The sequence below is a fragment of the Rhodamnia argentea genome, chromosome 11, assembly GCF_020921035.1.
Source record: "Rhodamnia argentea isolate NSW1041297 chromosome 11, ASM2092103v1, whole genome shotgun sequence".
In the NCBI taxonomy this organism is placed as follows: Eukaryota; Viridiplantae; Streptophyta; class Magnoliopsida; order Myrtales; family Myrtaceae; genus Rhodamnia; species Rhodamnia argentea.
Genome location: NC_063160.1, coordinates 2,626,917 through 2,652,013, shown reverse-complemented (window position 1 = coordinate 2,652,013; position 25,097 = coordinate 2,626,917). Strand labels below are relative to the sequence as shown.

Here is a 25,097-nt window from a genome sequence, read left to right as displayed (position 1 = left end):
AAATAGGATCCTGCTTTTATGAGATATCGATCCTTTCTTTTCTTCATCAAATATAGTCATTTGTTGTTTTGCAAATAATATATTGCTAGATGAATGTATGAATGTATTGTTTTTAAGAAAAATGCAAAGACTTGAAATGCTATCATTTTTCCAAATAAAAGCCTGAAGTGAACCTTATTTTAAATAAGGACATGAATTGCCCTCGTTGTTTTAAAAAAAATGGCCTAACTAAGGGTATTTCCATAATTTAAATTTTTTAAATTTTTTCTTTTAATTTTTTTTCCTTTTTTCCCCTTCCGTTTAGTGTGTGGCCGATCTCCGGGGATGGTAGGCCACCCACGAGTGCTCGGCAAGGCGGCCCTCGTCGGCCGCAGGCAAGGCCGCCCTCGCGGCCACAGGCGAGGGCGAATCTCGCCTTAGCGAGGCGAACACTCGCCCAATGTCTAGAGAGGGTCGCTTGTCTCGCCGGCCACAACAAAGAAAAAAAAAAGAAATGGGAAAAATGAAAAGAAAGAAGAATAAAATAAATGAAGAAAATGCCCCTGGTCATGACTCTCTTTAAAACAATAAGGACATTTCAAGCCATTATTTGTGACAATGATAGCATTTCAGGTCCTTATTTGAAATTTCTCCTTATTTTTATGTTAACTTCAAATATTTCACATTTTAAATTCTGTTTGTTTCGTGAGAAATAAATGAATTTGAAAATATTTTCCTGAAAATGACCATTTGTGTCGCTTGAGATAATTAGTCAATGAATAGTATTTTTTTTTATTATCAACAACAATTTATATTTAGACATTTTTATGGATAATAAAGTTATTTTTCATTCATTCAATTTTATAAGAGATACATGCGATCATTTTTAAGAATGCGTTTTTCAAATTATTCATTTTTCATTAAATAAAAGCATAGAATATGATTTACCTTCTCTATTACAGCAACCTTCCAAAAAAATACAAATTTTCAAATTATTTTATGTTTCCATATAAAGGTGTCAATTTGATTTTTTTTCCGTGTATTTCTGTCAATTTCTGTAAGTCAAATATTCCTTACTAGTTACTCGGGTGATTTTACTTAATATTTCAAACCAATTTTTTTGGCATACACGCAACACCTATGCACGTTCGCCCAGTTTATTTAGCATGCGTGGTAATCCCCCACGAAATCCAAGAGAGTTATTGTTGGTAACCACTATCGAATAGTGAATTCGATAATGATAAAGTAATTATTTTATTGCTATTTTCTAACAATTATCTTAAACATCCATTTCACGATAAAGTCTGTCATAAGGGCATTAAGGTTGAAGTAAATTCTTCTTTTTATCAAAACCCCTTCCCAATGACCAGTATTTCTAAATTACTGATTTTTGTATGAAATTACCTGCATGTATTAACACTATTACTATCGCCTGTAGACTTTACCTTAACTCATTTACCTTTTACTTCGACCAATCTCTCCTATAGTGTTGCATCTCATTGTGGTGATAACATCAAAGGTTGGACCTTGAATTAGAATGGCTCTTCCATCTACTATCTAAAGACCCTTTGCGTTTGTCTCTACCATGAATAACCAAACTTTGCGTAATATCCTGCGCTAAGCTATCTTCTTGTAACTTCTTTTGCCACTTCTTAGAAAACATGACGGACTTTACCTCTTTTGAAGTAATCGTAGTGCACCCCTATAGCAGTGAATCAGTAAAGTCTAAAAGAATCTTATAGAGACGCCAGCAACATCATGCCTAAATGTCCATCAAACACTTCCTCATTGACATTCTTCAAGCCCATCGTGACTCATATAAAGGAGCTCTGATGGATATGCCTTCAACTACTTGAAATTGAAACATCCTCTTATGTATATGCAAACTATTATTTAAACCCTTCATCGAACAAAATGACGCAAGTTTTTCCCATAACGCAGCGGCATCCATCTCTTCAGCCACTTCAATTAACATTTTCCTCCAATAGATTCAATAGGATTATGCTTTCATCTTTTCCATCAATTCTACCTTATTAGCCTTTTTCATAGTTTTTGGTAATTTATCATTGCCATGTAACATTTTTGTTGGTTGATAATGCGGCATATATGTACCTTAATGTTCCACAACCCAAAGTCGTTCATCCCCGCTAAAATTTCCAAAATTTACGTTCACTCCAAACTTAACTGCGATAACAAAATTTATTGATGATGATCCGATAAGCAAAAATCCCAAATCAAAACTAAGAAAAAAAAACCTAGCCTTAACTTTAATATCGGTTGCTGGGAAAATGAAAAATGGGAACTAAGGGATCTTGCAATTGAAATCTAACAAGAAAAGAAAAAATTACTAGAAAAATCAATGAGAAACGATAAATGCATCAAAAATTTATGTAGTTCGGTATGAGTGTCAATACCCATTCTACGATGAGAGTTAGTTGTCAAGAAACCCACTATAGATCCAAAAAATATAGAATTTACAATTGCTTAAGTGCTTCAAAGCCCTAAATTACACCCAAAACATAACACTCCCCTTGTTTGCTCTATCGTATTAGAAGCAATAGGGATGATTAGTTCCAGGGTAAGTCAATTCCCACCCTTAAATTAGAAACCAGACCGGATAGGGTCGATTACCATTCACTAGAACCAATGATTGAGCATGTCCATTCTAGAACCACAATGTATTTTTTTTCATATAATTTTTATTTTAAATACTTTGTCTTCTACGGTTCATCCTCGGGAATCAAGAACCGCCCTGATTCGTGTGAAGCTACTCAAAACGGGCCTGTCCAATAATAATTCCCGGTCAAACAGAGGCCAATGCACACTCTTAATTAGCGAGTAGAATTATATCTATTACATGTATAGCATTTATATTCAAAATAAGAAACCCCTTTTACGAAATCTACTCAAATTTGAAATTCAACTAAATCGAATTTCATTTAGATTGCATTTGGTCGTCGAGATATAATCCAAGAGATTATATGTTTTATCGTATCCTATGTTTGGTAGCTATCCAGGATAGATAAAGGAGGATATAGCCGAGATAAAAATATCCTAGGGGAGGGGTGGGATAAACCAGGATAGAATTTTCCAAAAGAATAGACACGATGAGAATCAAGTTTTTTCCCACGACCATCGCATCTCCTCCACATTAGGCTGCCTATTCGCCATGTCGGGCCGCCTCTCGGGAGCAGGTTGCCTCCTCGACAGTAGCGACCATCAAGTGTGGCCACCTCTCCGGTGGCGCTAGGCTAGGGTCCTCAGCTGCAAAGTTGGGTATCTCCACAACCTTATTTTTTAGTCAATTTTTTTGCATGATATGAGATCACGTCCCTTATTATTTAACCGCTTGAATCTTTTCAGCATTTGAAATGGGTCCCGAAATGTTAAGAAGAACTCGAGGTTGATCATTGACTTTCAAAGTAACTCTCTTGGACGGCTTGCATGCGTATATCTTCAACTTGTGAAAACATGTTGAATAATTATATTGCTCATGACTTGTTTACTCACTCAACAAGACAATGAGTAAGGCCAACGAGTCATTCTCAAAGGATTTGACTCCAAATCAAGACCTCCGATTCTACGGGGTCCGCTTCGTTGATATTGTGCACGAATTTACATGGTAAAAATCTTTGTTCAACAATAACTCACTCATCAGAACTCATCACTCAATAATTTCTAAAGCATCCTAATGTTTCGGCGAAATAGAGTCGATCTTAGCTGCGCCTTGTCTCTACTCATCCAACTTTAAATCCGCAATTCACCAAACAATATATAGGATATGATAAAATCCTTGGATTTCATATCCTATCATATACAATCATATCCTGATTAGAAATTTAAACAACCAAATGCATAAAGGTTCAAATTCGAGAAATAAGTTGAAAGTATTCAACCTCTTTCATTTATTTTGCGCTGCCTGTACTTTTCAATCTATTTTCGTAATTTTCTATTCTATTATCTCTCCCGTCGTCTCTGCCCCTAGGATCCTAGCTGCATCGTGCCCTTTCTGCGTGTCCTGTATTGTCTATTTTTACTAGTTTCTCCATAATCCTGCCTCTCAATCATTTCTCCATACAATATTCGAATTCGCTGGACTCATATCCTTGTTCAAGAACCGAACAACGTCTATCAAATCAGAACAATGCTAGTGCTTCCTGCTAGTGCCAACGATTTTCTATTTGATAATTCTCAAATCTTACATACATTTGCCTAGTTCGGCGCTCCAGTCAACGTAATTTCTTCTTGTTCAAATGCAAGTATCCAAAGAGATACTTTTCTAATAGGTTCCAATCGTTGTCATTTGTAGTACATTTTTTTCCTTTGTTTTTTTGTCGATTTTGTTGGCTTAAAGACTTCCTTTAGTACGTGCTGACCAGCATACAAATTAGCCGTACCGTGTCTCTTATTTGTTGCCGGGAACAAAGCCCGCCAAAAGATGAATTAATTAATACAGCCTTAGCTTCCTTATTCACTGTTGAAGTTTGGAACCGATGAGAATTGGAATAGAGGACGTCCCAACCGATCGAAATTGGTTCGCAGGGCGCAAAGGGATATTTCGAATGTCCTAAATCATGTGGCGATGTCGGCAATGAAGCACCGAGCATTGTTGGTTACCTACCAAGGGTCCAACTTGGCACGTTCATAAGTCCTGAGACTGGATTAGACGTTCGGCCACGACCGAATGGACTCCCACCATATTGATGCAGCTGGGAATTCTAGCATTTTGCTTCCTTGATCTGACGTCCGATCCGGCAAATTTTGGCCGAGAAGATTAGAAATATCTCTACACACACGGGGACCACATTAAACAACAATCTTTTTACCTATTTTGTTCATTACGTCAAGTCTAACTTTGAGAGAAATGTCAAGAGAAACTAAGTGAGAGAAATTTTCTTTGAATTCTTATTGTGGGGCTTTTTGGGTTGTATCAAGGTCGGGAAACACTTGTGAATGAGTATGATTGACCGATTATAATCACCTATTTGCTTATTGTAACTAGAACCATCCGTCGATCTCTCCCCGTGGAGTAGGCACACCGCCGAATCACGTAAATCTATCGAGTCAGATTTAAATTTTCTACATTAATCTCTCGCTTGGATCGTTTTGGTCTTGTCTTCGCTTCCGATTTTGTGTAACATCAATAATGTTGTTTCTCTGATGGAAATGAGGACAATGTTAATGTACATAGCTATCGATGCTGACTGCTAAAGTTGATGTTCCCATCCCTGAGGCAGTTCGAACTCTGCTAGTTCACCTACCCAAAGATGTTTTCTCTGTTTAGAAATGATGAATTGAGTTTGGCCGGCCAACAATAAGTCCACACTGGTGACGACATGAGCGGGCAAGCGGTTCGGTCACGTCGTCCTGTGAATTTAGCTAGTCAACGAGTGCAGAGAGACTAATTCTTGAGTACATACCAGATAGCAATGGAAAAGAAAAAAAAACCCTAATAAAATTGTTGGAGAATGTATGAATGTATGTGGGTGACAGAAACTAGTAGACCTAACTTTAGGGTCACTTGATACCGTTGATTTAGTCATTAAGATAATGAGTATAGTTTAGGAGGGTCCTCAAAATTATCGGTAAGTGATCTTGAATTGTTGGCAAACTATGTCCATCATGGCACTGTCCAGGTTCAGCTCGTGCTGCCGCGAATCAAAGGCTGAAATAAGAAAGGATTACCCGGAATCCTTTAACCTGTTGGAATCAAAGGTCCAAATCATGCACTACCGAACATACGGTTCACATCGACCAAGTGGCGGTGATAAAGAAGAAGTTTTTCATCTCAAGTCTGCCAATCTCCTTTAACCTGGTGTATGATCAAGTCCGAATCCCCGGACACTAAATGGTCTTCATTTTTTATTCCCAAGGTCTCCCTTAATCCTAGGATACAAGTTTCATAATTAGCCATCTTGTTTGAACATTCGAATCCTAACTTGGTAAATATGAGATATTGTGCCCCTATTTCGGATATCCGTACAGCACCAACTCTTTGTTCCTTTACCAGTTGAGGCTTCAAAAAGGTACATAAAAAGGGTGAGATACCATCTGTAGTCATTTTCTTTCATGGCAAATAGTATTCCCTCGTCTAGAATTTTTTATTTACTGGTGAATCATCTAAAGATTGATAAACAATTCAATTTGCTTTAATTCAATCACTACAACCTCGCCTTCGGAGAGACATAAAATATACAATATTCTTACCGAACAGAATCATCGGCCGGTTCGTCAATCTGTCACTGGTTCATGTAGGGCAAAACATACCTCGCTATCCATAAAGTAACAAACTTTTTACCTTAAACAAAAAGAAAAGAATATCGCAAAGAGTTTCAATTTGCAATAAGAAAAAGGGCAGATAAAGCATCCTCTCAACATGCAAAATCAGTTGTCCCGGGGCCAATTGTATATTTTTAATTTGTTCACGTAATTTATTTTGATGACCGCTCAAATTTTGAATCTTGAAATTCGTAGAAGCATGTTGGGTTTGGACTTCACGTTAACATAACACGTGATATATTGATGTACCACATGTTTTTATCTACATACCGAAGTAACCTTCTATAGAAGAAGATGCATAGCTTCCTTTATAACATCTTGTGATATTGTCTCTAGATACCAAAGTAACTTTTACGAAAAAGAGGTGCGTAGGTTCCTTCATGACATCTTTTTTGCTCCCTCGGATATCTGTCATTGTCAAGGTATGAGTTAAATTAATTTATTTCATGACATATCAAAGTGCAACAGGCCGTTAAAATTTTCAAAAAGTACAATTAAGAAAAAAAAAACCTTATGAAATTGATATTCGTGAGTCCTCTGTTAGATATGTCCAATTTGTTTAACAGAAAATGTTGATGCGAAGTTGTGTTATACTTTCTCTTTCCTACTATGTTAATGAAGAGTGGAACAATGACCAAACCAATGCCATTTTCCTCCTAAATTCAATTAAATTTTAAAAAAGTCCCAAATTGAAAAAGGAAAATAAATGGGCACTCTGTTTTACTTTTTGTGCTTTTAATCATTTTCCCTTTTTTTTTAAAAAAATCTTTAATCTTTTTTTCTAAATCTTTCAAGGCTTTGTCTGATGTAGAGCCTAGTTGGCACCAAATCGGCACCATGAGTATTAAGAAAACATAAAAGTTACAGGTCAGCATTAATCGGGCATATTGAACAGATCTAACGAAAGGACTTAATTGTACAAGTATGATGAATTTTAGGAGTCGATCGCACTTTTTAACTGTGTTACTACCCAATCGCACGTCCCCTACAAAATTTTAGGATTTCTGATGCATTTAATCTAAAAGGAAAAATTGAATACTCTTCCATTTCGTCCACAACCCCGAATGAGCCCCAAATTTTCAATATGTAGCTGTGACGGAATTTAGATTTGTGAGAAATAACTGGAGAAACTTAACTAGACATTACAGAGAATTGAGATATATTTCCATTAGTATGAGTAGATTGAACAAAAATAAGCTTACTTCAACATGACATACCAACTAACAAATTGGTGGTTATATTCCCACTTGAAATTAATTAATTAAAACTCTAAAATTTCTCTACCGCCCCACCCCATTGTGAATTTGAGGAACCATAACTTTATTTCCACTCCCATCCCCATTCTCACCCATCATCATCCGATTCACGTTGAACCCACCCCCAGCAGCGACCAACCCATAAAAGCTCTGAAAATCCCCCACGCCGTTGACCCTTTGCTCTGCCCCCGACGGGGCCGGCGGGTTCTCGTGGCCCCTCCCCGTGCCGGCGGCAGCGGCGGCACCCTTGTCGCCCTCGGCCTCGTGGTGCCGGTTGAGGTACACCTTGAGGGGGGCGACGTAGTTCTCGGAGCCGAGGGTGGTCATGGCCCAGAGGAGGTCATCGCCGTTGATGGTCTTGCGCTTCTCGCGCTGGCACTTGTCGGAGGCCTCCCCGGTGACGAAGCTGATGAACTCCGAGACGCACTCCTGGACGGTCTCCTTGGCCTCCTTGGAGATCTTGGCGTTCGCAGGGAGGGACCGCTTCATGATCCGGCTCACGTTGGCGATCGGCAGGAACCGGTCCTGCTCCTTCGAGCTGTAGCTCGAGCCGTCGGACATGTTGCCCGACAAGGGGCTCCCGACCGGGCTTGTCTGGCTCCTCTTCCCGGTCATCGTCTGTGCGTGTGAGAGAGAGAGAGATTGATTTCGTGATGGAAGTGTTCTTGTTTATGAGTTGTGGGAATCTGAAAGAGGGTTTGGTTTTATAGGGATAGGGGGAGATGAAGGTGTGAAACATACCTTTAAAAAAGAGAGAGGGAAGAAAGTGCAAGCTCGGCTTGATGTGGACACAGAAGGAAAGGAACAAGCACTTAGTTGATTTTAGGACCATGCATGTGAATAAAGGTGATGTTTTTCTTTTTCTTTTTTTTGGGAAAGCGCTTAGTATATGTTGGTCGATTTTTTCGGGTCCTCTCGGAATTTCACGGGTCGGATGTGTTTCACACATGCGATGTCCGTCGATTCTCTTTGCATGGAGTTTCATGTATTCGGCTACATATACGAGCTCTCTAGTTCCTCCACTGCTCTTCCGACAAGAAAGCGTCTAGGGTACTATCGTGGACCACAAACATGTGTCGATCAGAAGAGGTCGAACTGATTAGATTATAGAAGGTGTCGGGTTACAAAAGTGATATGGGGTAATTGTTCAGAATGTCCTAAACATATTGTACGGCAGCCAATTCGGCCTTAAACTTTTCAATTGTGTCGATTTAATCATAAAATTTTTTGATAATTTATCAATTTAGTCTTAAACATTTTTTTGTGTCAATTTAATTCTAAACATTTTGAAGATTTGCCAATTTAGTCATAAACCTATTGTTTCGATATTTGACCGAAAGGACTACATTAGAAAATTATCAAAAGGTATAGAACTAAATTGGCAATCATCAAAAGGTTTAGGGCTGAAATGGCACAATTGAAAGGTTTGGGACTAAATTGGCAAATTGAAAAAAAGAATAATAACTAAATTGGTACAATTAAAAGATTTAAGACCGAATTGGGCTCCGTTCGATAAATTTAGGACTTTTTGGACAATTTTTCTGAAATGATATAGTTGATTGAGAAGGGATTAATTGCGGTAATTGTTCTCCTCTTCTGGACATATATCCATTTGGGTGTTGCTTTCCATGATCGCACTTGATTTTGAGTTGGAGCAAACTTAATAGGGAAAGAGAGAGACTTTTTGCATGGTGAGATGAAAGGAATCCATATGGATAGGTTTGGGGGCTTTTCATGGTTTTAGGGGAAGCAAAACCATGTGTATCTCCTGCACAAATCTTTGAACAATCTCCAAAAGCAGTGGCATAAGTGATTTGATTCCTTTATGCCCCTACATGGCTACCAAAGGAGTGAATATGACTGTTAGGTATTACAGTACAGAATGTTGAAAGATGGCCGCGCATCGATCGATCTACTTGTTAACATGGATAATTGCACATTACATTAAACGAAAATTGAGTGATCGAAGAAGTGGTATGATTCTGTCGATGTGACGAATTTCATAATTTCGATGGAAAAAGTTTCTAAGTAGAAAAGTACAAGAATAAATCGGGACGGGTGTGAAACTCTTACCTTACATTACGTACCAAAACTTTACTCGATCTCTAGTAAGGAAACAAAATAAGAACCTAGTTGAGCCCGCCACACTAAAAACCTCCCTTGCGGGATTAAACAAGTCAACGATTTCCTTACTAACAATAGGGTCGAGATTACTATGATTGGCTCGTGACATTAAATTCAAGCTACACATAACATGGATGATATAGTGACCTCTTTTTATTTTTTTTATAAATTTGACTAATTTTAGATATTAGTTTGAGTTTTCTCTAATATAGTTCAAGACTAATAACTTTTTTTCGATGAAGTACGGATTCTTTTTTCTCTTTCTTATTCTAACTTTGACAACTCGAGTTTCGATTGATACTTAGTGGTTAGGTAATTCGGACTTTATCGAAAGTTTAAGTCGTTGAGTTATAACCTACTTCCACACGCGCTAACGCTAACTTTCCCTACTCCGCTATATTTGATTCTCCTTTGAAATTTCATCTCGCCCCCTCGTATGTACTATCTTATATACGTACCCAAAGTGATGCAAGTAGCTGCTGCTTTTCCACATCAAAACAGCTTCCCCTAAAGCTTATAGGGTGTCTCATGCAACTGTCCTTAATTGTCTCCAATGTCAAATGCTACTTAAAAAGACCTTGTCCCTTCTTGCCGTCCAAGGCGGGCCTAAGATGCCATTGCGAGTTCTGCCTTAATTAACATACAATTTTCTCTCATAAATGGAGAGCAAAAGTGATGATGGAGTAGACCCTTCTCGATGTCACTAGCACTATAAGTCCACTTGATTTAACTATCGTTGGCTGAATCTAGTTGATTATTAGACTAATCTTAGAAATTGTATCCCCTTAATCCGAGCTTTAGTACTCCGATAGTTAATTATCGGAAGCTTCTAAATCCGGGAATTGTATCTGTGTCCGACCTAGAGCAGGCGGGCACATGATCAACACACCATATTTTTCAATTATCTCAGCAGGGTTGGCCCTAGAAACTTCAGGATATCAACATCTAGGGCTTTGACCAACAGAGATTGCAATTGACATTACCAAAAAATTTGACCCAGCAAGTTTTGTGCACGACGGAGACGATTAATTCGATTTGTTTAGGATGGGGATGAGATGGCATGGGTGAAGGTACTGGGTATAAAGCCATTTGTCGACACCATTTTGAACGTTATTATGCAAGGACTATGTAAATGAGGCTCTTGGAGAATTTTTTTTTTTTTTTCATTTTATTTTGTATACTTAGTTATTAAGAAAAATACGGTTTGGAAATTCTAGATTAGTCTGAAAACAAATCGGGGTGTACGGCAAGACAGAGAGAAAGGGGAGCTCAATGGAAAAATTATCCACAAAAAGTCCTAAATCTATTGCATTTTTGTCAATTCAGTCATGTCTTTTTTAATTGTGCCAATTGAATCCTAAATATTTTCATATTTTGCCAATTGAGTCCATCATTTTGGCCGAAACATGCTGACGTGAATGCAGGTCGTCCTATGTGAGTACGGCCTGCACGACGTGGACAGCTCTTGTCTTTTCCATTTTCCTTTTTTTTTCTTTTCTTCTTCTTTTTTTTTGTTTTCTTAGTTTTTCTTTACTGTGGCCGATGAGGATTCGATAGCGATTTCCCGTCAAAAATAGTCAATGGACACAATTGTCAAAACGGGAAAAGATTTAGGATTCAGTTGACAAAACTAAAAGATTTAGAACCGACTTAACAGAAATCTAATAAATTTATGATTTTTTAGACTATTTTTCCAAAACTCAATGGACGGTGGATATAAATGGAGTCACATCCGCGACGGCAAGTCTAATATAGCATAAATAATTTATTATATAGAAATTGGACTTCTAGAATCAATCTGAATTAAATATTTTTTTTATTATGAGAACCGACTTTAAGCAGGTAAATCCAAAGCCTACGAGTAATTTATTTAGAATTAAACGATCAGCTAAACATTGTACTTAAGCTTCATTAAAAAATTTGATCTTTGCTGGGCAAAGTTAGAAGTTCACGAGTATAATACAATGTTCAAGAGGGATATTCACACATGAATAATTTGACTTTATTGTAAGACTGATGCAGTAGATAAAATCAGTTCAAAGGCAAAATCTTGGTAATAAGATTAAGGTCAAGTGGGAGTACCATCACGAAAAGCACGTAGATGATTTGGTCTATCCAGTTTGGTTCGTATTGAACAGAGAAAATGTAAAATTGCGGGATAAGGACACCACAAATGCCCTCACTGTGGTGCCATAATTTTCTTTTTCCAATCACTTGAATGTCATAACTTATGAACGGCAATTACATAAGTACCATAACTTTTTTTTTTTTTTATCGTTTGAGTGTCATGTAACTTTTCAATCAATCATTTAAGTGTCACGGCTTTTTTGAAAGCGTTTACCATAAGTGCTATATCACAATCAGATTTACGGCACTTAGGTGACTGTTTAAAAAAAATTGACACTTAAGTGATAGATTAAAAATTATGACATTCAAGTGAACGTTTTTTAGAAGTTATGACATTCAAGTGATTTGGAAAAAAAAAAAAAAAAGACTATGGCACCTTATCCCCGTAAAATTGCTATTTGGATTGACACCCTATCCACCCAGAAGCTAAGAGGGTTATAGGCTGATGATAACAACATAGACCCTTAACGAAACTTGTTGACAACGTCTAGCACGTGTTGCAACCGAGTACGTGACTAGCAAAACTAGCTACACCGGGTCGGGGTTCGGGTCCGCGGATCACGTGCAATCACAGTCGTTGATTTCTGTGGCAGCCCATGTGGGACCCATCGGGCGAAGGGCTGTCGACTCTTTCTACGTGGGATCTGGGTCCAGGTGATTGTAGCCCCGCGTGCGCCCTGTAGACGAAAGCTGATACGGGCGGAGCGCACGGGATGTGCGGGAGAGAACCAATCGCGGGAGCACAACAAACACCAAAAAGAGTAAAGCGACGAATATTAATGTTCCAATGTTCCATACGCCACCATAAAAGTACCAAGCTTTTCCATCCGGCCCCTTTTTTTCTCGTTATATGATACCTTCTGTAGCAGTATGTTGTCCGTACTAAGGGGGAAAAAAAATGCAAATAGATAATTCGAGAATAGACTTGTCAAATAGATAGATCGGATTGAATCGGATCGGTTATAATGATCTAGCTCAAATAAGTCCACGTAACACATTTATGACCGATTTTATTGCAATGTTAATGTAGTGACACACAGCCGACCCTTCACGTATTCTCAAAACACTTCCATATTTAATTCAATTTAGGAAAACTCGTATCCAAATTGAGGTGAGAGTGTAGAGAGAGTGAGTATTAGATCGTGAGGGCGAGAGAGAATGAAGAGAGTTGCAAACTCATTTACGACCCGTTTTAATGCTCATATTTATGTTTAAACTCAATTGTGACCTAATTATTGAATATGATTAACTCAATCAGCTCTTCATATCTGAGTTAAGAAATGGTTTTATGGTCAATTTAACAGGTCTATTCGAGATTCCCTAAAACTAATCACGTAAAACTTCTGTTGGGGAATGGACGTACTTCCATCCCATCATTACAGTCATTCTGAAGTTTTTCGTGGGATGGGCTTTTTTAGTTGAATGCCATTCATAACATGCTTTGCTTAGTGTAGAAGTGTCTTCAGAATGTAGGCACCCGCATGACAACGGGGTTATTTCAAGGACATGATTCTCGATACGTGCCCATTGGAGGGGACATCGAACTATAGGAACTTAGAAAAAGCTTACTCTATCTAAGGAGCGATATTAGGCTATTTTCTGGAAAAGTACCCAAAAAAAGTCCCAGACATATCGTGTTAGTACCAATACAGTCCTAAATATTTCAATTAGGTCAATTTAGTCATAAATATTTTGTATTGGTATTAGTTCAGTCCATTCGGCCAATTTTGGCCAGAAATCACCGACATAATGTCAGATGTTGCGGCCATCCTACTTGGCAAGATCAGCGGTGACGTGAACAAATTTTATATATTCGTAAAAAAAAAAAAAATCATTGTGGCCAGCCACAATGAAAAAAAAATAAAATAAAAAAAATCTGAAAAAGATTCAGAAAATTATGAAATTGTCCATGCCAACGCAGCACTTGCCATGTAAGATGGCCGGCATCTATATAAGTAATTGCCGATCAAAATTAGCCGGATGAACTGAATTGGTACAAATGCAAAAGGTTTATAATTAAATTGATCCAATTAAAATATTTAATAGGACTGAGTTGATACCAATGCAGTGGTTTTAAGACTCTTTTGATACTTTTTCCATCTTATTTCGATTCTAAAACCTAACTTTGTAAATAAATTTTGAAAACCTAGCACTACTCCAAGCTATGATCAGTATCCAAAGTCCTCATCTGTCCCCCCCTCCTCCCCCCTTCGTCCTGTGAACCCAATCAGCTGGGAAATAGATCGTTCTCTTGCGCCTACCATGAAGTAAATTAGAAAGATTGGGACGGTTTAGCAGTGGAGGCATCGGTGCTTGCACAAATGGTGTGTGCTTAATCACGAGATTATATCTAATTAATGATTTGACGCGGAGTGGACAAGTCCGTAATCATTGATTACTGGACATTTAAGGTACAAAACACAACGTCCTGAAGTACGTAAATGCAATCTGCAATGGCAAAAGCAAAATGCTCTGACTAGTGTTGTGTGTGAATCGGAGGAGTACTTTCTTCTTGTTCAAATTCAAAACCATATTCATAAAGCCCCATGTACTTTTGGTTAGAGAAATGATTACGTGACTATCCTTGATTCGCGGCGAAATTAACAGCCTATTTTGAACCATAAAAAAATTAATAACGAATAATTAGAAGCTATTGGGGGATCCATTGTCTCAAAAATTTATGGGCCACAACATTTCATTACTCGCATAGTCACACAAAAATTATTACGCTAGCAAAGTTCTTCCGATCATTACACACCCGAGCCGAACAGTCCTAGATATGCTAAGATCCGTCGATGATGCCAATTTACAGGGTGATATGATATATCTTTTTTCTGAGTATTGAATGCGGTTTACTTTCGAAATGTTCACTCAGGATCTGCCATTTCACTTTGTAAAGCAATTTTGTGTAATACCGGCTTGAGTAAACAAAAGCCAACCTATTTGTATTCCTTTTTTGGCCGGTGAGCGCTGAGCAGCACCAAGCGAAAACTCCTTTTCTTGTCTTTCCTTTCTAAAATCATGAGACATATTATCTCTATGTAGATCTGAACAATGGACTAGGCTGGATGTCGGGTCTAACGGTGCTTGTCTAGGCCACCCATTACGTAAAAAAAATTAATATCTCTCCATAAAATGACCGAGGTCGTGTGGGCCCGGGCGACCCTATGTGGGGCTAGCCGGGACACACAAATCAAATTGTTTGCCCAGCCATCCTAATTCGTGATCCGGGCCTTGAAAATTCTACACGTCGTCTTTTGAGTCGAATTGGGCTCGGCTCAGGTTCAATTAGGTCGTGCCCACCTTTTCCTTGCGCAATAAGGTACAAATAGTCGGACCCTACCCGTGCCGTGAGTCGGGCCTTACACTTGAAACAGAGTGTAGAGATTGTAACCTCATAGATAGCATAGCGAAGAATAAAAGTGAGTAACATGCATAACAAATATGAAAAAAAAAAATAAGAAATTGAACTATTAAAGTGCTTTATACCTTTACACCAACATAGAGAGGGAGATTAGAATAACTAATTTCATATTTGGGTCATTTCGTTCTTTAGTATACATGGCAATACTTGAGCTCTAGAAATCAACTTATGGCCGTAAGTTGATTTCTCTATTTCCGGATATAAGTAAATTTTTTCTTAGTTCTTCAAGTAGCTCCAAAACTACTTATGAAGCAAAAATAATGCTCCATAAGTATATATATATATATATATATATATATATATATATATATATATATAAAGTTGCGTAATCGGATGAATTTACAGCCAGAAAGCACTTATGGAGTAGAATTTCTACTCCATAAGTGTTGTCATGCGCGCCCTAACTTGTATTTTACCTAATTGATGAGATTAATACTTTTTTCCAAAGATCATATGGTAGAGTTCCTTCTGAGCATAACAAAAAATAAAAGATAAAACACAGAAGGAAGGAAGGAACTAAGGAAGGAAGAAACCTGTGTGCTTGGTGAACTACCAATGGTTTTCGCCGGCCAACGATCACTAGAGGACATCAACAAGCCACCGTTGCTCAAGCACGTCTGGCCGATGCAAATTCTTTAATGAACGACTAAACTATGAATCATATACTATTCTTCATATCCACCTCTCTATTAGGACTCTCTCATATTGTCTGTTTATATGTGACCTCTATTATAAATTTGCGTCTATACTTGGCCATGACGACGATAGATTAAGTTCAATGCTGGGCTTAAGCCCTCACGACTTTGTTGTGCCGCCAGAGAATAGATTGTTAATGCCAAAATCAACACTTAGAGGCGTCTTGTATGAATTAAACTAGCGTTAATGCAAACGGTGTCAATGCAAACGGAATCCGACGGTTACTCTTTGAGGAGAGTATTTCTATGTATAACCATATGTGGAGATTAGGCAAATGCGTTCATAGTGACTAGAGTATATATTTCGTATAGACCGGCTCAGATGCCGTATTTTTTTTATTTTATTTTTTTGGTCGAAAGATGCCGTACTTGTAATGCACTGAAAGCATGGTGTTTTCTCCTAGAAAACTCCTAAGGCAAACAAGTCATGGGCCTTGGAGTCCACCAGCCCATTGTAATTGGTGGACTCTTCCACACAGATATCCACAAAAGCGGTCTAGGACTAGCTGTGGAGCTGGCCTAGCCCACTCATTTGCCCATCATGTGTAACTAATGTCGAAACTACGAGAATGTTCATTTCTGTCTTGCTAGGCGACACTTCACTTTGCCTCTGTACATGCTATGCTGAAAACACATATTGTAATTTCGACACGTGGCCTATATTCGACCAATAAACTTTTGGCTTAGTGATTGGCCTAGATTATATCTAATGTCAAAGTTAAAATAAACTTATCTTTTGTGCTTGCCAGGTGACACTTCACTATGCCTCTATGCATGCCACGCGGCAAAACACATGCCGTATTTTTGAAACGTGGTCTATTCAAACTTTTAGCTGGAGGGTGTATATTCTATCTATTACGGGAATAAGGACATTAAAAGTATTAAAAATTCCGTACAGCGCTTAATTTAATGTCAAAATTTTTTGTCGGCTTACTTAAATGTTAAATCGAAGGAAAAAAAGATTACTTAAGTGCCTCCGTCGATAAATTTAGACCGAAAATATTACATGGCTTTTTATATTAAATGTCAAATGTTACGTCGCATTTTTCGTTATGCGTTAAATATTATGCGGCTTTTTTTATGTATAAACAAAATCCACGTGTACTCTGAGAGTGAAAATCACACGTGGCATTTTTCGTATTTTCAGATCATCTGTGGGTTGAAGTGACCTGATTTGACCTAATTAATCAAGCGGGTTATGCAGTTGCTGTTTAGGCTATCAAAATGAAGAAGGTAGGGTGGGGACACATCTTGCTCGTGCTATCAATTTGTCACAAAGTTGGAGAAAGCTCAATGGGATAGAATAAAAATTCAAGGATTCAATCGCACAACATATAAAATATAAGGGATGAAAAGTACACTTGAACCTGTGAAGGTTTTTTTCAATAGCGGATTTCTCTATGCTAATCCTTCGAAGAATTCGATGAAGACTATCTGATTAGCGAGGATGAGACACTTTTCCTTAGGTTAGGGCAACGTACTAAAGGCCAAGGCCTAATTTTGAGGTGCAAGCGAGATAAGTCGAGCGACTTAGTTTACTGCACGAACTCGATTCGGGTTTAAAGTTTAAGCGTCGTTATCGACTTAAAGCCGATTAGATCTCGGAGCTGCAAGCTTGAGCTCAATACATGGGATATCTTGTGTGCTTGAGCTACACTTAATCACTTGATTAGGCCGGTGAGCCGCTTGGGTCGAGTGTTACCCAGTTTTAGTTTGAGTCAATTTTGAATTATTTGAACTGATGCAGAACTAATTATTTGAACTTAAGCATTACCGGATTTTATTTTCCCTGTGTAAACACCTTTTATGTTTACCTATTGTTTGACCAAATTTGGTAATTGACTCGAAAAAAAAAAGTTGGTAAAACCACTCAAACAAAGTGATGCAGTCTTGCTATGACTACTGACAAAATAGGATGGGAAGAGCAGCAAAACGAGCAGAAAATTTTAATTATGTGCAAGTTTGGAAAAATGATCGTTACTTTGTCGATACATATAGAAATAACCCGATTCCAACGCCAAAAGTTTGAGGACTCTTGTATCTACATTCGTGTATTGAGTTTTATGATATAAGCACTATAGGATTGTCGATGATGGAAGGAAGTGGACAATTCATGAATGGATAGAATGAAAAAAAAAAAACATATTAATGGTTGCTCTTTTAGACCTCAAAGGAAGTTGAAATGGCATCAATTCGTCTAGATTAATAATTGTAACTTTTTAAGGATACATACTTTGAAAAACTCTAACTCTACAAGGATAGAGTGAAAACTCTTTTAGGTTTTCAAAGTGCACGAACTCTTCGAGGTTCAAAGAAATTGCACTAGCAAATTTCATTTATCAAATTTGTATGCTTTCTACGGAAACTTGATGGCCTTATAAAGCAAAATAGAAGAAAATCAAAAGGCTAAAGTCTAATCTAGAAACTATAAGTCCTTAAAGCACATAGAAACAAGAAGCACCTAGATAGGAGGTATTAAAAGTACATCTCTTGTGGTGGTTCCAAATTGTTTTGTAGGCTTTTAATGCACAGGGAAATGATAAATTTTGAATTATGAATTTTTATTTTTTTTAGACTCTTGGAATTTTTGATACTGAGCTTGAATGAGGGGACTTGCCGATGAGAGGCTCATCGATCTTAAATAAGGATTGATCTTTTTGGTTGGTTGAGCGCCCTTGTCTTAAATACAGGTTGCATCACAAAGATCTGTAAACTCTATAGAAGTTGGTAAATCTAAGCTCTTGATATGAAACACAAATGAAAACTAGTGAAATATAAGAAAATTGTCACTTTGTAAAGTGCCAAAAGCAGTAAAAATATCATAAAAGTGACGATGTTATCGAGAAGTTACCGGAATCGCCCTTCTCAACCCTAGTTGCTTGCACATCTTCAATCGGCCGAAAGTTCTTCGAGCTCTTTCTGGAGTTAGCGGACAAATTAAGTTAGCGTTAGGACAAAAATTGCCCTTCAGCATATCCGGAAACGATATTACATCATATGTATGTATATATGACCTGTTGATTTTTATTTTTTATTTTTTTTTTGTAACCGAGGTTTTTCACGTGCAATGGACTATTCCTCGAGGGTAGTGGGGTATGAGCATCAATACCACTGGTTAAGTCCTCTAAGACGCGGCCAAGAAAATTCGAACCTGGAACATCATCGCTTTAACTGTCTAAGGTTCAGAGACCTCACCAATTCAGCCAACGCCTCGTTCGTTATGACCGTTGATTTTTGTTTTTACTTTTTACAAAAAATAAAATAAAAAATTTACTGGAGACAGTTATTTCAGATTTGACAATGACAGAATACCAAGAATCTGTCAGAGCATTTTTCGTTACATCAAAAAACAACACAAATATCATTACAACGTGTGATACTTAGGCAACTTTTAATTTGTTTTTGGTCAAAAGGTTACTTTTATTTGCAGAGGGGGGAAAAAAACCCATGTTCATCTCGAAGAACGTGTCTGCACACGGCATAAATCTAAATGCAGATGCTGGGTGACCGGCGCTGTACTATGTGCTTGTACTCAATAGCTGATGGGTCCAAGGGTATGGTTCGATCCATTCCAAATATAAAAAAGCCAAAGCAAGTGGAACGGTGGCAAGTTAAAGAAATGAGGTCAAATCCGTCCTGTACTTATGATTCGACGCCAAAGAGATTGGGCCGAGAGGTCGAGTGTTGAGGTGAAATTCGTCCCATACTAATGATTCGATGCCTAAGATATTGGGCCGAGTCGTCGAGTGTTTAGCTCGGATGCAACAAATCTGTCACCCTAAGCGGGACCCATGAGGCGATCGTGGACGGAGCAATTTTTATGTTTTTTTTTTTGTTAGGGTGTAGTTCATGCTCCCTTACGATAGGAAAACACGTAGGTCCCGCTTCACGCCGAACGAGCGAAGGTCCGGAGGAAGCCGCTCCGGTGATGGTCTCAAGGGGGCAGCGTCCCTTGGACACCATAGGACTTTTACGATTTAAGCTCATATTTTTTTCATTAGTAGTTTAGGCTCGGGCTCATGAATTGTTATCGTTATATATACTCTTTTTCACTTGTAATTGAGTAATGTAATGAGATGTGTGAGGTGCTAATTATAGTGAAATTTTTTGCTGGACGTAGCCCTAATTTAAAGGTGAACCAAGATAAAATTTCATATCTCGATTTCTCTTTCTCACTTTTACACTTTACTTCGTTACGACATTGCGTCGAATCCTAACATTTTTTCTTGGGAATTAATCAAGTTAAAAGTTCAAATACTCGTGGTGATATGAAAAAAAATGTAGATTTTAATCTTTTGTTACTCACCTTGAATCTTGGCGCTTGTCTTCTTCACATCATGTAAGTTTGTGACATTTTAATAGCAAGTAGCACGGCTCGTCATAGTGTACAGTTGTCTTCTTGGTGAAGCTTCCTTGCACGTTTTTTTGCTGTGAAAAAGGGTTGCCCCAGCTTTCAGATGGCGTTTAGTTGTAGCATCTGGACCATTGCAATGGAATCTAGGAAGTTGCTCTACTCAAACTTCCAAAGTCGTGCAGCTTTAGAACATGTATTATCATAAATACATGTAGCAACACTGAACGTATCGACACTAGAGAACAATTCAGAAGCTCTTATATCAATAAACATGGGGAGAGATTGATATGCCCAGGCGAGATAGAAAGATCCCATTTGAACCAATCCTAGTGAATTGATAGTATTGTTTTAAAATATTTTTCTTTTGACAAGTGGAGTTTGTTGTATCTGGCAATATCACCTAAAGGGGATAAATAGGTGATTCTGAATAATTTTGAAACTAATTGCAGAATTTAAACATGTTAGAATAGAAACTGAATATATTCAAGAGCAGTTTCAGAATAAGAAATGCAATGATCTAAACATAGTAAAGAGAGTTTAGAGTACAAGAGAATTGCACACAAAGTTTATAGTGGTTCTGCTTAGATAAGCCTACGTCCACTCTCTCACACCGATAGCCGATTGGCTGAATTCCACTGGATCAATCACCGAAAGGTTACAAGTAATATCACACTATTCACTCTTACAGAACCTTTCAAAGAATAAGTATTTCGCTATCAAGAATAATTATATGAATCTGAACAACTCAAGTACTTTGGAATTTGTAAGTTATGATCTCTCTCTAATCAGACACCATGAATCTCCCTTTTTATACTCCTTCACCTCCAAACTAGCCGTTGGATAAGTCTTCAAAGGATTACTCTTCAATCGGTGATTGGACGTCATCAATCTCGATTGAACAAAACTGTATTTAGGAAGATTTAGAAACAGTTGGAGTAGAGTCTAAACCTTTTAGATTCAGTCGTCCATACAACTAAATCCTTAGTTTTCATAAGTAGAGTTTACTCAAATATGCAAGCTTTCTTGTCCCATGGAAGGTAATATCCAATCGAAGATATTTTCCCAATTTGTTTGGAAAATAATTCTATCAATCAAAGATTATAGACTTACATAAATAACAAAGCCCAACCGGAAACCTACCAAACGTTGGTTTTCAAAATATAGTCAGAAGATATTACATAATCTGAACATAATTCAGAAGCACTCTTTGAAAGTAGAAAAAACTCTTTGAACTAGAACAGTAACTTTGAGCTTTAGTAAAGTCCTTGTCGATGTGTCACATAAGTCTTCTCTACACTGAGTCTTTAGAGGCGACATTTCTCTCCATCTAAATAACAAGATTTAATTCACTTAGAAGCAAATATGTGATGACTTCATTTTGAGTATGCATATCAAGTTTGGAACAATAAAAATTTTTCATTCACGTGTTTATATCCGTAATAAAATATTAACTTGATTCTTTCTAAAGAAGGATAATTTTGTCAGAATTAAAATATTTAGAGGAAAGTTTTCTTGACAGAGTTTCCATGCACTACGACCGGTCCACCTTAGCGGGAGATCTTCGGGGTTCACTCCCTCACGTCGGCCCGGCTCGTTCGGGAGTTCACTACTGAAGTGTTTTTGACAAGAATTGAGTTCGAGACCCCAGGAAGAGGTGTAAATTCCTCTTACAATTGAAATCGATGGCTTATCGATATCATTTTGAATTTCTTAAAGAGTAATAATCTACCATGACACCAACTCGACTTTGAAAGTTCCCACATCCAATCTTGAGCCAAAACGTAAGAGAAGAAAAGGGGGTGACTTTAAGCTGAGTGACTTTGCCACTTTATCCGCCACCTTTTGTTTCGCTCATAGAAAAAAAGGAAAGATATATTCCACAAGATAGATCAAATTAAAAGATGATATGGACAGAAGCCACTCAAGTGAAAGTTGCAAACAGGAAGCAATCAGCAGAATGCCCTCGTGGAGTCATATTCATAATCTGTGGAAAAGGTATAGTCCCTTTTGAAAAAAAATAATACCTACTTTTGAAAGACCGAAATAGAAATTATTCACTTGCCCATTCGAATGATTAGTAATCACAATTTCACGTAAATTGCAAGGAAATAGTTAAATAATAATAATATAAAGAGAAAACCAATGGATGAAATTCGCACGATGACGAAATACTTTCATTATTAATTAAATGTCTCGGTATCTTTTGTCAATTTAAACTTGTATGTTAAGATATTTGATGTCGCAATATAATTATTTTTTTTGTATATAAGGATATTAGACATGTTGTAAATAATTAGAGTGTCAAACGCTTGCTTAATTACTTTCGTGAGAACTTACATTACGTTATTCCGATGCTCCAACACTAATTAAGGCATTTTCGCGTGTAATCTCTATTAAATATGTCTATACATAGTGCGTAGGGCAACTCCTCATTTCGTCAATTATAGACGACCTCTTATTGCCTAAACAAGTATCGACGGCATCTTGGGGTCATCTTGAAGTTCCTATGGCGGTGGAGATGATGAGTCGGTCGATGGATTTTCTTTCCCAATTCAAATCGACGCTGTAGCCGACACGAAATAGATTGAAAGTGGATCGAGTATTGAGACATTTTTTTCAAATTTCATCCTTATGAAAATATTTTAAATTGTTTATCCGTTGTGAAGCGACCATTTCTTCTATAAACTAAAGTCAAAACTCCAACACTCATAAGCATTACTTTTGGTGATCGCGTTATTATTTATGTGGGATTATGGTTTGTGTATTAACAATAAATCATATATGATTCTTTTTTAACGTGAAGGAAAAATGTGTGCGTTCCAATTTTGTCCAGCAGCAATTTGTAATTTTTTTTTCTAAAAGAGAGGAAGATACATAAATGCGTGTGGAGAGGCAGAGATTAAGGAGATGTTGATATGCAATTATACAAGAAAATTATCAAAAAAGCCACACACCTATTGTAATTATGTCAATTCAGTTCTAAACATTTTAGTTTTTGCCAATTGATTTCTAAACCTCTTGCACTTGTGTCAATTCAATCTATCTAGCCAATTTTGATTAAAAAAAATCTCTAACATGGATGTCGGTCGTCTTCCGTAATGGCCATTATTGATGTTGATAATTTTTAATAATATTTTGATATTCTTTTTTTCGAATTTTTATTTTTTTCCCTTTTTGCGTTTTCTTTTTCCTTTTCATTTCTTTGTTTTTTTTTTCGTACTATGACCATCGAGGGTCGGCGGGCCTCGCGGGCGAGGGCTAAGACACGCTTGCTGGCCGCTAATGAGGGGCCGACGACTCTTGTTAGCCACTTTAAAAGAAAAAAAAAAGGAAAAGGAAAAAAAAAAGAACTTCAAAAAATTATAAAATATTACTTAAAATTGTCCACGTCGGCGCCGATCACGCCACGTAAGACCGGCTTATGTTCATATCAGCGATTTTCATCCAAAATTAGCCGGATAGACTAAATTGACGCAAATATAAAATGTTTATGACTCAATTGGCAAAAAAGAGTTTAGAACTGAATTGGCATAATTATACCTCTTTCCCGGGCTCTGCTCGCTCGTCTACGCTCCGACCCGGAAAGTGTATGTATAAGATTTCTTTTGGTAATTTTTCCACAATTATACACGTAGATATGCAGACTTTAGTAGCAAATTTAATCATGTTAAGTAGTAGAAAAATAGAAATACATATTCCGTAATTTACACTGATGCGTTTGTCCCTTTCAATTATTATTTGATTTCATTGTTTTACACTAAATAATAAACACTGAAAAAATTATGCCAAAGCGATCGCATGCTTAGCGAAGGTTCTAAAGTTTTGGTCGAGTACACGTTAGTGTGAAAATCATTAGGTGGTCGGTCTCGTGACCTTGTTAGCCCATGAGCTATTGGTTCAAAAAAAAAATATAAAAAAAAAAATAAAAGAATAATGACAAAAATGATTGTTGAGATTTGACCCGATTCGTAACGTAGTCCACGAACTTTTAATTTATTCAATAAGGTTCATGAACTTTAATTTAGTTCAATGTGCAATGTCGTCTCTCAACTTTTAATTTATTCAATGTGGTCAAGGACTATATTGAAATGGATCACATTGAGCAAATTAAAAGTTTAGAAACTATATATCATATTAGGCTAAAATATAGGGATTACATTAAACAAAGGAAAAATTTATAAGCCAATTGAGTCCATCACTCAATTTTAGCATTGGATCGCCGACGTGGACGCTGGATGTCCTATGTAGAACAAATAATATTGATGTAAACAATTTTTAATAATATTTTTAAATATTTTTTTTGAATCTTTATTCTATTTTTTCTTGTTTATTTTTTTTTTCTTATTTCTATTTTTTCCCTCGAGTGGCCTCGAGGGAGGAACAGACATCCCTTTGCCGGATCGGGCTAGGGCAAGGGCGGCCCACAGCCCATTCGGCGAGGGTAGCCCTCCCCCGGTAAGGTACCGGCACCCCACATCCGAGGCCGGCAAGGGCGGCTTCCAACGATCGTCTCTAGTAAACTCCCTTCACCCCGAAGACGGTATATACTTTAAAGTGACTCAGAATTGCCAGAATTTTGCTAAATATCTGGAAAAAACGGTTCGAGATCCATTAAACGAAAAAAGAACAGCCTCCGTAACTTTTCTGTTTTTTTTTCAGACAAGGACAGTAATCCTCGTTAATTCAGAGATTGGGTGGGACAAAAGCGTAAAAATACACAACCGCGAGGGGCCTTAATCGGAAAGAAGACCCAATGTGGGCATGTGAGGGCCTGCTCCTGTCGCTCGCAGTGTTTTTCCTTTTGTGTAGAGAGAGAGAGAGAGAGAGAGAGCACACAGAAGAGAGAGAAAGAGTCGTCC

At 37.5% G+C, this 25,097-nt stretch overlaps 1 protein-coding gene across 1 annotated transcript; it reads right to left on the bottom strand.

The window, feature by feature from the left end:
- Positions 1-7,472: 7,472 nt before the first annotated feature.
- LOC115744140 (nuclear transcription factor Y subunit B-3-like) lies at positions 7,473-25,062 on the bottom strand. Its single transcript, XM_030679250.2, has 2 exons — positions 25,045-25,062; positions 7,473-8,154 (listed from the first exon to the last, which is right to left on the bottom strand). The coding sequence occupies exon 2, from the start codon at positions 8,127-8,129 to the stop codon at positions 7,539-7,541; it is 591 nt and encodes a 196-aa protein (XP_030535110.2). The 5' UTR covers positions 8,130-8,154; positions 25,045-25,062; the 3' UTR covers positions 7,473-7,538.
- Positions 25,063-25,097: the final 35 nt, after the last annotated feature.

What these genes read in the sequence shown, in the direction of transcription:
- LOC115744140 (XM_030679250.2), bottom strand. Translation starts at nt 8,129, where the DNA reads ATGACCGGGAAGAGGAGCCAGACAAGCCCGGTCGGGAGCCCCTTGTCG.